Raw genomic sequence first — 13,977 nt, forward strand, 5'->3', positions numbered from 1 at the left:
ATGGTGTGGTTTTCGTTTTGTGAAAAAGTGCAAATGCAGTGTTTGTATATAAATCACATATTTTGTTGCTGTTGGTCGTGAAATTGCTCCTACTTCCTCCGCTCTGTGTCAGTGGGGAAGCTGTACATTCGTACTCCTTTCTCTGAGCGATTGGAGCATCCCCAGGCAGCACAGCAAACCATGGTGGCGACTAGGAGGCAGCACAGCAAACCAGGACAACAAGGAGGAAAAGGCACAGACAAACTGCATGATATGCTATTCAATGTTTATTGAATTCCATGTATTTGCAATGGATGTTCCTAAAACAACACATTTAACATCATCATCATCATGCTGCTGCTGCTAGTCCTTTGGTACCTGTCCTTTCTGAAAGCCATAAAGATGACATTAGTCATTTAGATAACTTGTGTCCTTAATTACCATGGGATTACTGAAACTACCATGAATTTAAGAAAATGGTAGACATTAATCTAATCTGAATTTTAAAGCATTACTTTAGATCCCCTCCCTCTAAATATATCAATAAACATTAGAAAGTGATGCTCCTGACTACCATACAAGTTTAAGAAGATAATATTGGTTTTAAAGAATTCAAAGCTATACATAAACAGCAACAGGCTCTTTATCCAAGGCACTGTTAGCCTAACATGTAAACTAGTTGTTCACACTAATCCTAATATTATCACTTAATATTAGCTAATTCTATTTTATTTTTTAAAACATATTGATGTAAATACATACACATATCGATTTGTTGTATAAATATTGCAAATCAAAACCTTTATTCACTAATAATTACCAAAAATCGTAGTTCTATCTCCTGTTATCAATGCATTCACATTGCCCGCCATGAACTTCCGGGGAACGATCCTCTTCTACATGAACCACGTGACGATAACCGTTTTTGGACTTCTGTTGTCGTAACTCTTCTATTATATGGCTCTGGCCCAACCATGTACACCTTCCTTTTTCCCCGTCCAAAGTTTGAATTGGATAAAGGTAATGGTTATCGATGGTGCTTTTATAGCCTATTGTATAATAACTGTGTGATTTATATTGCTTTTCAAATGCATATGGCCACCCATTTACACTGCTCTTCCCGTCAAGAATATGAATAGAACTTAGATAGATCACTTTACATTTCTGCAAATTAATTTTTAATCACACACGTCTCCCCGTCCCGAAAATGATAAATAAAATAAAAAGAGGAAACTATTTTCAAGTTCAGTTTTCAACGTTTTATTTAAAATGACTGACATAACACAGACACCATGCTGTAGGCCTATCTGCTGCGGAAACCAGGACGAGCTATTTCGGGATCTGTTTTTCTGGGGCTCCTCAGTCTCTCATTTACCCGGCTCCTGATTAGGACACATCCTGGGGATTGTGTTTACAAACATTGACCAGACCGTTCACCAGCCCCCACCCCCCATGTTGCCTATGCTGTCCTGTGTTGCGAACTCTTTGTTTAAAACGAATTGGCCATCGGAATGTGTGGAGGAATTCTCCCAAGGGTCACATTCCACAGCTCTCCCCCCCCCACACTCCTGTGATCTCCCATCCCCCAGTCTGTAGGTTTGTGTTTGCATATGTCTATGCCGTAATTCCTACTGGTCCTCTCACGCACATACATTCTCCTTACAGTATACATACATAGGCTATATGAGTCCGTGTATCTACGGACCATTTGTTTTTCTTTATTAAAAAAGTAAACGGAAGAGCGTCTGAGAGGCGTTTTTGCCCTTTTGCTTGTTACCTTACTAAATGGTCTGATGGTCAGTGGAGCGAGGGGGGAGGCCCGCGAAACTCGCGGAAGTGATTTCAAAACAAAAAGCACTCGTTTGCTTGGAACAAAGAAAACGGCCAAGACACACATTGAGTCCAGAAAATGAATGTTATTAAGGGCTGTAAATATAATAAGCCTGTGTCTAAAATTGACAACAGGCTTATTATATTTACAGCCCTTAAGATACACTTTTGTGTTTAACAGCTGACCACTACCATGACATACTTTGTTTTAGTACATTTCGCATGAGAGCAAAATGTATAAATATGAGCATTACATTATATGAATATGAGAACAACATGCATGAATGTGTGAGTGACAATATATGAATGTGTGCATTGAAATATGATAATATGAGAGCAAAATGTATGAATGTGTGAGTAGTGTGTGAGAGTGAAAATGTATGTATGTAAAAGGAGAATATATGTGTGTGAGAGTGAAAATGTATGTATGTAAAAGGAGAATATATGTGTGTAAGAGTGAAAATATGCTGCATTTTGAATGTCCGATAGTCCACCATTTCCACCGGAAATATCAAACATTTAATAAAAGTGAAAAACAATGAACAAGACTTAACGTATTCATCATAATTAATTATATTTATTTCGTTTGGATGTAGGATTTTTGACTTTGTTTAGAGCAGTGATCTTCTACTATATGAACATTTTGGACCCAAAATCACACAAAAAAACGTAAAAACAGATTTTGAAAATGATATTATTTTTCATATGTAACACAAACATACACAACGAAACCATTTAAAAGCTGGAAATATATACATGGGATGTCACTATGATAATGTGAAAGTTTGATTGAGGTAGCATGGGATTTCATTCTGATAAGGCAAAAGTGTTATTATAAATATAATACAAATATATATATATACACATTATGTACAAAAATCAGTTTTTTCTGTCTTTATCTGTGCCACGCTTCAAAGCAGTTTCTGTCAATACGACACAGAGGGCAACCAGTGGCATAGCGGAGGCCCCCGCACCCCCCGTGGTGCGGGGGAGCCCCGGAGCTTAGGGGGCCCCGCCCCCACTGTAGGCTATCCTCTTAGATTTCGTAACGCGGGAACAGGGTGCAGAGGGCGGGGCCCCCCCCCTCCCTGCTATGTTGCGCTGCCTACAACAGTGTATCATTATAATTATTTGCTCATCTGCGATAGGGCTAGCCGGCTGATAACTAATGTTCATTGGCAGGCTGGGCAGCGTTCAAAACAAAGCGGGAAGCATTGCTCATATAAATAACGTTAATTAGTTGCGTTGCCGGTAAACATGAAAAATGAAGCGCCACTATCCAAGCGGTGCTCAGAAAAGCAAAATGAGAGCGAAAGCCGAACAGGAGAGGGCAAAACTACCTAAAATAACGTCATTGTTCCGGCAGGCAGCAAAGGTAGACGTAGACTCTAACGTTACTGCAGATAGACCGCTAGCAACCCCCCCCCCGGCCCCCGGCCGTCAGCTCCGAGTCCAGGCAGACAGCCCAGCAGCCCCGTTACAGCCGAGCCAGCTAGTCGTGCCTCGCGCTTCGAGACAGGTTAGACATTAGAATAATATAAAGTTTTATTCGCCATAACCAGTATGCTACAGGTTACATTGGAATTGGAATCTAATCCGTTCATTTTTGCAGGTCAGCAAGAAGTCAGCTGTGCCCCCTCCGAGGCCAGTTCAGACATAGGCATAGACAAGGCTGCCCAGCCAGCTAGCCGTGCCCCCACAGACCCCAGCAGCCCCGTTACAGCCGAGCCAGCTAGTCGTGCCTCACGCTTCGAGACAGGTTAGAATAATAGAAAGTTTTATTCGCCAATCGCCATAAACAGTACGAGTCAGTATGCTACAGGTTACATTGGAATTACAATATAATCCGTTCCTTTTTGCAGGTCAGCAAGAAGTCAGCTGTGCCCCCTCCGAGGCCAGTTCAGACATAGCCAAGGTTGCCCAGCCAGCTAGCCGTGCCCCGACAGTGACAGCAGCTCCCACCCACCCCAGGGACACGTTGGCCAGCGACAACTCTGTGACTGAATACCCTACTGATAGGGGGAAATTCCCTGTAGATTTAGAAGACGATGATGTTAAACGGTACATTCTGAATAACGGGCCATGCAAGCCTGAAGGGCCATTCAAAAGGGATGGGAAGGGAAGGTGCTTTTCAAAAGAGTTCTATAACAAAACATCCAAAATTGGATGTAGAATTCCACGAAAGTGGCTATGTTACTCGCCATCTATGGACCGGGTGTACTGTGAGCAGTGCTGGCTGTTCGGTGACAGACCGTCTGCCCATCACCTCCACCAAGCGTGGAGAATAGGAATAAATGATTGGCAGGGTCTCTCTAAAAAGATTAAGGAACACGAATTCTCTCGCTCTCATTTGGCAGCATGTGTCGTGTATGATACGTGGAAAAATAATCTGACCATTGACGCGCAAATATCATCTGAGTTTAAGAGAGAGGTGGGGTTTTGGACCGAGGTCCTAACCAGAATAACTGATGTTACACTAACACTGGCCTCTCGCAACTCTGCTTTCCGGGGTCACAGAGAGAAAATAGGTGATATAGATGATGGTAATTTCTTATCTACCATAGAACTTATGGCACGTTATGATCCAGTTCTGCAAAGGCTTATTGAAAGCAAAAATAACGTGCACTACCTAAGTCCTCAAACTCAAAACGAAATAATTTCATTGCTATCGAAACAAGTGCAGGACACAATCATTACAGACATACAGAATGCAGAATTCTATTCGATTATAATGGATACTACCCAGGACATTTCAAAAGTAGACCAACTGAGTCAAGTGTTCAGATATGTTACTATAGCAAATGATGAAAATGGAAACCCTACAGAGGTGAAAATAAACAAAAGTTTTTTGGGCTTCCATGCAGTCACAGACCAAACTGCTGCAGGTCTAGAGAGAGAAATTCTCGAATCGATGGAGAGAAAGGGGATACTACTTGGGAAGTGCCGCGGACAAGGATATGACGGGGCTAGCAATATGAGTGGCGTCTACTCCGGTGTACAAAAACGCATAAGGGATAAAGAGCCCAACGCAGTGTACATTCATTGTGCTGCTCACAATTTAAACCTTGTACTCAATGACGCATGCCAAAATATACCTGAGATAAAAGACTTCTACGACACTGTTGAAAGGCTATATGTATTCTTTAGTGGAAGCATCAAATGATGGGAGCTTTTGGAAACACACCTCTCAGTGCCCAAGGCTGGCCAGCCTACACTGAAGAGACTATGCCCGACACGATGGGCATCAAGACAAGACGCCGTCCAATCATTGCGGTTCCGTTATGCTGACATTATGCAAGCGCTAACTAAGATAGACTTGCTCTCCAAAAAAAGCGAGGAACGTGCCGAGGCGACTGGCTTGAAAAAGGCCATGAAGAGCTTTGAGTTTGTTGTAATGACTGTAATACAGGGCAAGGTCCTTGAAACAGTCAACATTGTGTCCCAAGCTCTCCAGCGCAAAGACGTGGACCTCTTACAGGCGACAGCAATGCTTGGTAACGCAACCGATACACTTGCCCAACTCCGAGGAGAGTTTGATGGCTTAAAAGCGCACGCGCAAGACCTGGCATCCTCATGGGGTGTCCACAGTCTCTTCAAAGACAGACGCGCAAGGCGCACAAAGAGGCACTTTTCAGAGCTTTGCGAGGATCAGCGGCTCCAAGACCCAGGGGAGCATTTTAGAGTGGCGGTATTTTACGCAAATATCGATATTGTCGTTGCCCAACTCAAAAATCGATTTGTTGGAATGAGCGAAGTTGCACAGCGATTTTCTTTTCTGCTTCCCCGCGAACTTTTGCGCGCAACAGACAAGGATCTGTCTGAGTCCGCAAGTGCTTTATCAGGCCAGTATAAAGACGACCTGTCAGCCGAGTTTCCTTTCCAGATCCTGTCCCTCCGTAATGCTCTTAGGCCTACTATAAAGAAAATTGAGCGTGGAACAATCAAAGACCTTGCACAAACCCTGCTCATTGAAAATCAGTCCATTTTGCCAAGTATCCCCGATGTTGCCACAGCACTGAAATTGGTTTTAACTATACCCGTGACTGTTGCCAGTGCTGAGAGATCTTTCTCAAAACTTAAATTAATAGAGACATATTTGAGGAGCACAATGTCGCAAGAGAGACTGTCTGGGTTAGCAGTCCTTAGTATTGAGAGCCGACGCGCGCGCAGTATAGATTTAAAGACTGTTATACAGGACTTTGCGCAGAAGAATGCCAGGAGACGTGCTCGTATAAAATAATAGGCCTACAAAGCAGCTCCTGATTGCATCCTCTTTGTAGCCTATATAGGATGTGTTTTATTTGCTTGTTTTTTGTAGGCTACTTTTCTTTTATACAGAATGTTATGTGAACCGTTCCGTTGTGTGAACTCCAATGATGATAGGCTATAACGTTCTACAATATACCTTCATGTTACAAAAAATACACAGCCACTTGTTTGTATTTGTCAATTATGTTTCAATCAGATGTATATTATTATACAGTTCCTACTGACCTTACTGTTTAAATCAGATGTATCTATACAGAAAGTTCCTACTGACCTATAGGCCTACTGTTTACAAAAGATGCCTGAAAAAATAAACATTTAAAAAAGTGGCCGCGATGTCTATCCCATGTCACTCTATTATTGATTTAGGGGAGGGGGCGGGGCCCCATGGTCCGACCTGCGGGGGAGCCCCGAAATATTGCGCAACGCCACTGAGGGCAACAGCACAGGTTCCTCCTCCTCCATGTCAAAAAACAAGCTTAAAGCTTGACTCACGTTCAGAGTTCTCTTCATCATAGTTGAATCTTCAAAACTCTAAATCTATCTAACTATATCTAAATTCTCAATGTTTGTCTGTCACTTTGCTTCAATCGCAGTCTCCCGCCATCTCTCTTCGTCTCCCGCCGCCTGTCTTCGTATATCTTCGTCTCTCTCATTTCCCGCCGTCTCTCTTCGGTTCCCGCCGTCCCTCTTCGTCTCTTTTCGTCTCGTTTCGTATCACTCCGTTTACCTGATTACCTCACCCCCTCCCTGGTAAATACATCCTGTTGAGCAGAATCTACAGTTTCCAGTATTTTCCGTTTCGTAAAATTATCAAATACGGCGAAGATATTAAAATATGTGCTTCCATTATTCATACTTCTGAAATATATCTGTATTAACTTTATATCATCGTATGTCCGTGTTTATTTGTGTCTGTTTATTGGGTCTTTTTGCATGAAACAAAGACTGGCATATAGTTTCAAGCCAGTACTTTCGACAGAAATACACATACATCCTGTTGAGCAGGATCTACAGTTTCCAGTATTTTCCGTTTCGTAAAATGATCAAATGCGGCGAATATATTCCAATATGTGCTTCCATTTTTCATACTTTTGAAATGTATTAACTTTATATCATCGTCTCTCCGTGTTTACTGGGTCTTTTTGCATGAAACAAAGACTGGGATATAGTTTCAAGCCAGTACTTTCGACAGAAACACACGGCAATGCTGTCCGGACTGTTGTTATTATGCGGCACAGGTCATGTGATCTGATCACGCCGGCGTGACGGTTGACTCCAAAGGGTTAATATTAAATACATATAAGTATTTTTACAACTTGTATTTAGAAATACTCTGTTGTAATTATTGATGCATAAATGTGTTCATCCATTCAATGTGGCATCTGCTATAATGGGGTTAATGTATGATATTACTTAATAATACAATACATTATAATATATGATATGATAATTATATTTTTGTTTTATTCATTTCTTATTTCATAGTTTCTCATTATTATTATTTTTATCACTCATCTTATTTTTGATTTTATTAATCTGTGTGAATCTGTGCTGTCCTGTTTTTCACTCTCACCCTGTTGCTGTTTGAACTACTGAATTTCCCCACGGGATTAATAAAGGTCCATCTTATCTTATCTTAATGTATAAGTTGATTTACTTCAATCTACTGTACTGTGTAAAAACACCCCAACAATATTACAAGAAATATACTGCATAAAGCAAACTATATACTTTATTTGATCTAAAATATTGATGTTTTTTCATTATAGTAGCTTGTGAAAACCATACAGTAACAAATAAGTGATTGAATGCTACAGTATTCAGCAAACACAACTGCAGAGCTGTAAACATTGCAAACAGTTGTCTTTGTGTATTTTGTGAATGAAGCGCCATCTCATGGTTAAATCCTGTAATTGAACAAATGGGGAAATTGGGCAACGCCCTCTAGCAATTTGGCAACACCCCCAGCCGCTGGCATCCGCTGGGCTTTTGACTGGGACACACCCACCTGAGTCTGATCTGGAGTGCTTCATCTGTAGAAGATAGTCTGTAGGAAAATTAAATAGTTACCTCACCCCTCCCTCCCTAACACCCCCCACCCTCACCCCTATGGGCTATGATCACATTATTAACAAGACATAAATCAAAAAGTTACAAAACATAAAATATGCTGGAAGAGATATAAGAACTTCGGCAGAATTACCATTTTAATAAGATTGACACGGCCAACAAGGGATAAGGGAAGGGAAGACCACCTAGATAGATCCGATTTGCATTTAGCTAAGAGTGGTTGGACATTTTTGGGAAACAGATCTTTAAAGGAGCTGGTGATAGATACCCCCAAGTATCTGAAGCCGTCTGATGCAATATTAAAGGGAAAAGCGGTTGGGGGGAGTGTCTTCGCCAGTTGGTTTACAAAAAATAGTTAGCTCTTTTGGAGATTTAATTTGTAGCCTGATAAACGACCAAACTGCTCAAGGATTGACAATATAGGAGGATAGAGAGGACACAGGATTGGAGACGTATAGGAGAAGGTCATCCGCGTAAAGGGAAAGTTTGTGAACTATACCATGGCGAGTGATGCCCTCAAACCCATTGTGGCCTCTGAGCCATATAGCTAGAGGCTCGATGGCTAAATTAAACAATAGGGGAGAAAGCGGGCAGCCCTGGCGTGTCCCACGTTGGAGAAAAAAGAAAAAAAAAAGAGGGGTAGAAATTACATGAAATACAAAGACCAATAACTGAAAATTACATAAAAATACAGGTGCTTCTTCATGTTAATAGTCAGTAAAAATAAATACCAGGGAAATAACGGTACTGGAAGTTACATGAGGAAACAGAGAAGACAAAAAAAGTAATGGTCAATGTATTGGCGAGATAAGGAAAGGGGGAAGTGAAGGTCTCTCCTACCCCCCACCGGGTTCACTCACACCTCATCAGCATCAGGGTTGATTGTAAGGTCATTGATTAGCAGTAGTAAGGGAGTCCAGGTCTTATGAAAGAGTGTCAGGGATCCTTGTAGTGAAAATCATATCTTTTCGAGATTAATACACTGTAATAGTTCCTGTATCCACCTGTCATGTGTGGGTGGGGAGACGTGCTTCCACTTAAGAAGAATGGAACGCCTGGCCAGCAGGGTTGTGAAGGCGATGACCCGCTGAGTCGTGGTGGGCATGTTCTGTGTTGGGGGGATGCCGAACAAGGCAGTTAGAGGGTTACGGGGTATGGGTGTGTTAAGGGCCTGCTCAAGGGTTTTGAAAATACTAGACCAGAAGGCATTCAGGCTGGGGCATGACCAAAACATATGTGTGTGATTGGCAGGAGATTGCTTGCATCTGTTACAGGCATCGCTTCTAAGAGGACATATTTTGGCTAGTTTAGCATTTGTAAAGTGAGCCCTGTGGAGCACCTTACACTGCATTAGACCATGCCTAGCACAGATAGATGAGGTTTGCACCAAACGAAGAATGTCCCTCCACTTACTGTCAGATATGTCTACACCCAACTCACCCTCCCAGGACTCTTTTATAGATGTAGTAGAGGCTAGGTCAAAGGAGGCAAGTTTTCCATAAATAGTAGATACCAGCCTTTTTTGGTCACAATCAAGGGTGAGAAACTGGTCAATTCCTGACTCAGGGGGGCGGTTGGGAAAATGGGGAAATTGTTTTTGAGCAAAATGCCTAATTTGGAAGAAGCGGAAAAGATGACTGTTTGGCAGGTGATATTTGGCTGACAAGGATGCAAAGTCAGAGAAAACCCCATCCTTGTAAAGATTACTGATTGTGACAAGCCCGTTGGCAGCCCACATTCGGAAGGTGGGGTCCGAGCAGGATGGAGAGAATGAGTGATTATTTAGAATCGGAGCTTGGATTGAGGCTCTGTGTAAGCCATGTTGCCTTCTGAATTGAAGCCACATCTTAATAGTACTGGTAAAAATTGGGTTGACTGAGATTTTGTGCGTCATTACGGGAAGTTGGGAGCAAATCACACAGTGTAAGGAGCTAGAGGAGGAGGAGATCTCCATGTGAACCCATGGTGGGCTGGAGTTAGGAGTCTTGGGGCCAGTCCAGTAAAGGAGTCGGTTAATATTAGAGGTCCAGTAGTAGTGACGGAAGTTCGGGAGTGCCAAGCCGCCCTCCGACTTGGGGAGCTGAAGAATTGATTTTTTAAGACGGGCGGGTTTGTCATCCCAAATGAATGCATTTAGTTGACTGTCAAGACAGGTGAAAAAATATATATTGATGCAAATTGGGATATGCTGGAAGAGATATAAGAACTTCGGCAGAATTACCATTTTAATAAGATTGACACGGCCAACAAGGGATAAGGGAAGGGAAGACCACCTAGATAGATCCGATTTGCATTTAGCTAAGAGTGGTTGGACATTTTTGGGAAACAGATCTTTAAAGGAGCTGGTGATAGATACCCCCAAGTATCTGAAGCCGTCTGATGCAATATTAAAGGGAAAAGCGGTTGGGGGGAGTGTCTTCGCCAGTTGGTTTACAAAAAATAGTTAGCTCTTTTGGAGATTTAATTTGTAGCCTGATAAACGACCAAACTGCTCAAGGATTGACAATATAGGAGGATAGAGAGGACACAGGATTGGAGACGTATAGGAGAAGGTCATCCGCGTAAAGGGAAAGTTTGTGAACTATACCATGGCGAGTGATGCCCTCAAACCCATTGTGGCCTCTGAGCCATATAGCTAGAGGCTCGATGGCTAAATTAAACAATAGGGGAGAAAGCGGGCAGCCCTGGCGTGTCCCACGTTGGAGAGGGAAGGTAGACGATTGAATGCCATTTGTGTTTACCGATGCAGAAGGGGAGGCGTATAAAAGTTGAATCCAAGAAATACATTTGGAGTCAAAGCCACATTTTTCTAAAATGAAGAACAAGTAGCTCCACTCCACCCTATCAAAAGCTTTTTCCGCATCGAGTGAAACTATGACTTCAGGGACATTGGACGGGGGCGAGAAAATAACATTAAGTAGCCTCCTGGTATTGAAGAAAGAGTGTCTCCCTATCATAAAGCCTGTTTGGTCAAGCGGAACTATAGAAGGTATCACGAGTTGGAGGCGGACGGACAAAATCTTAGCCAGTATTTTACAATCAACATTTAGGAGGGAAATTGGTCTGTAGCTGCCACAAAGAGTAGGATCGTTATCCTTCTTCAATAGTAGAGAGATGGATGCCATGGATAGGGTTTGAGGTAATCTGCCTTCTTAAAGGGAATCATTATACATCCTTGCTAGAATTGGGGCCAAAAGAAACGAATACGCCTTGTAGAATTCGACTGTGAAGCCCGTCCGGACCAGGGGATTTCCCATTTTGCATAGATTTGATGGCTTCCTGAATCTCTAAAGTGGAAATGGGGTCCCCCATTCCGCCTATGTTAACTACGTCAATTTGGGGGAAAGTTAAGGAGTCAAGAGGATTTGGGTTTATTGTGCCAATTGTGGGGCATTCAGAAGTGTACAAATTATTATAAACTTCAAAGAAAGACTTGTTTATTTCAATCGGGTCAGAGACTAAATTGCCTTCGGGCGACTTTACTTTGGGGATTAATCTGGAGGCGTTAACTGCCCGAGCCTGTTGAGCCAGAAGCCTCCCAGCCTTGTCCCCCTGTTCAAAAAAGCGCTGTTTAGTTTGCCTCAGTTGTCTCTCCGCTACGCTCGTCATTAAAAGGTCATGTTCCAAATGTAATAATATGCGTTTTTTATATAAGGTCGGTGAGGGGGAGGAGGAATACGTTTCATCAATTCGGAGAAGTTCTTCCAAAATTGCCGACAGCCGAACCCTTTCATCCTTTCTTAGTTTGGAAACATACGATATAACCTGCCCACGAACATAGGCTTTGAGAGCCTCCCACACTGTTCCACAACTTACATCAGCAGTGTCATTAATTTCGATATATAAACGAATCTGTGAATTAACAAAGTCCTTAAACTTGTCATCTGACAGCAGGTGGGAACTAAACCTCCACAACTTAGCGGGAGCAACACTAAGAGGGAAGTGGATGTCAATTGATACAGGAGCGTGATCTGAGGTGGCTATAGGATGGTATTGACACGCGCTGGCAAGGTGTAGCAAGCTGTCATCAAGCAGAAAAAAATCTATTCGCGAGAATGTGTGGTGGACATGTGAGAAAAAAGAGAAAGCTTTACTTTGAGGGTTTTTAAATCTCCAAGGGTCTGAGATTCCTAATTGTGCTGCATAATTTGAGACTACATTAGCGGATTTTGAGAGAGTGCCAAGCTTAAGGGATGACCTGTCGAGGTGCACATCTTGAATCAAGTTAAAATCTCCACCCATGATTATGCGGTGATTGTCTGCGTTCGTGATTTTAGCAAAAAGGTTCATAAAGAATTGGTCATCATCCCAGTTGGGTACGTAAACGGAAACCAAAATTACAGGCATGCCCTGCAAGACACCTGAAACTATGACGTAGCGGCCATTATTGTCGAGAATAGTAGTTGTTGGTACGAACATCACACTCTTGTGAATAATAATGGCAGCACCTCTGGCTCTACTAGAAAATCTTGAGTGGAAGTAATGGCCCATCCACGCCCGCTTGATGCAAAGGGTGTCAGACGTTTTAAGGTGTGTTTCTTGTAAAAATATAATGTCCCCTTTAAGATGTTGCAGTCGAGTCAAGACCTTACCAATTTTAATAGCTTTGTTCATTCCTCTGGTGTTCCAGGAGATCAGGCGCACATTTCTGCCAGCAGTCGTCATACTGTTAGTCATATGGGGAGTCTAATGAAGGTGGTCTGAAACCGTTGTGCTTCCCGAGGACTGAGGGGAGAGGAGTGGTGGGGGGGAAGAAGAAAACCGGGGAAGGGGAAAAAAACAGTACAAAAAAAACAAGCGAAGGCAAAAATAGACAAACCATAAACAAAACACAACCCATAAACCCAAATGTGACCATACCTGGAGCATCCCAAATACAAACCTTGTCTGAGCGCTATAGCTCAAAGCTCAACAGCTGAACTTATCTTCCGGGGTCCTGTTCTCTATACTAAAAGCGGGAAGCCCATTGTAACACGGAAGAGTATTAAAGTGAACCAAAAAAAAAATAGCCAGCCAATATAAGCATAGCAGAGGGCAATAAGGCACTGACATAGATCTCAAGTAACATACATAAAAAAAAAATAAGGCCCAGAGATCAAGTAAAACTAAATAAAATTGCACTTTAAGGGTTAAAACCCATAGAAGGAATCAATTCAAACAGCATTCAGAACAGTCCAAGTACTTGGGTCCCATGTAGTGTAAACAGTAGCAGGTGCATTCATGTTCATTGCAATATCAGCACTAGGCTCAAACTATCAGTGCAAATACCAGAGTGGCTAAGGTGCATGTACAAAAAGTGTCCATGAAAGCAGAATCCGAAAAAAAAGTAGTAATAGTCTCTTACTAAACGTCCCATCAGACGCAAGAGTTATCGGCACCGTTAGTGCTAGTCAGCGTCAGGACGAATGGATACTATGTAGCCTTTAGCCTCTGCCACCGAGGAGAATCTCTTCTTACCTCCCTCCTTCGATACGATAGAAAGCCTCGCAGGGAACAGCAGGGCTGGCTTGAGCCCTAGGTTGTAAAGCTCCGCCATCACCTCTCGGTATTTGTAGCGCTGTTCCATCACTTCGGGTGTGTAGTCCTCGTAGATGGCGATGGGCATACCTTGGTACTGTAGCTTGCCTCTCCTGGTCCGGGCCTCGCGGATCATTTTCTCCTTCTGCTGGTACCTGTGGACGCGGATGATGACCGGCCGTGGCCTTTGCCCCGGCTTGGGCTTGTCGGTGAGTGAGCGGTGGGCCCTGTCGCACTCCGGCGGCGAATCAAGGACGCCCTCACCAAAGACCTCCATCAGCAGCTTTGGGAAGAATGTCGAGGGATGAGGGC

General features: G+C 42.8%; 1 protein-coding gene across 1 annotated transcript; it reads left to right on the plus strand.

Annotated features, from left to right (window-relative positions):
- Positions 1-3,299: 3,299 nt before the first annotated feature.
- LOC117532947 (zinc finger MYM-type protein 5-like) lies at positions 3,300-12,852 on the plus strand. Its single transcript, XM_034196564.1, has 3 exons — positions 3,300-3,568; positions 3,672-4,352; positions 12,779-12,852. Exons 1-3 carry the CDS (start codon positions 3,373-3,375, stop codon positions 12,850-12,852), a joined length of 951 nt encoding a protein of 316 aa, XP_034052455.1. The 5' UTR covers positions 3,300-3,372.
- Positions 12,853-13,977: the final 1,125 nt, after the last annotated feature.

This window comes from Gymnodraco acuticeps, unplaced genomic scaffold, assembly GCF_902827175.1.
Source record: "Gymnodraco acuticeps unplaced genomic scaffold, fGymAcu1.1, whole genome shotgun sequence".
Lineage (NCBI taxonomy): Eukaryota > Metazoa > Chordata > Actinopteri > Perciformes > Bathydraconidae > Gymnodraco > Gymnodraco acuticeps.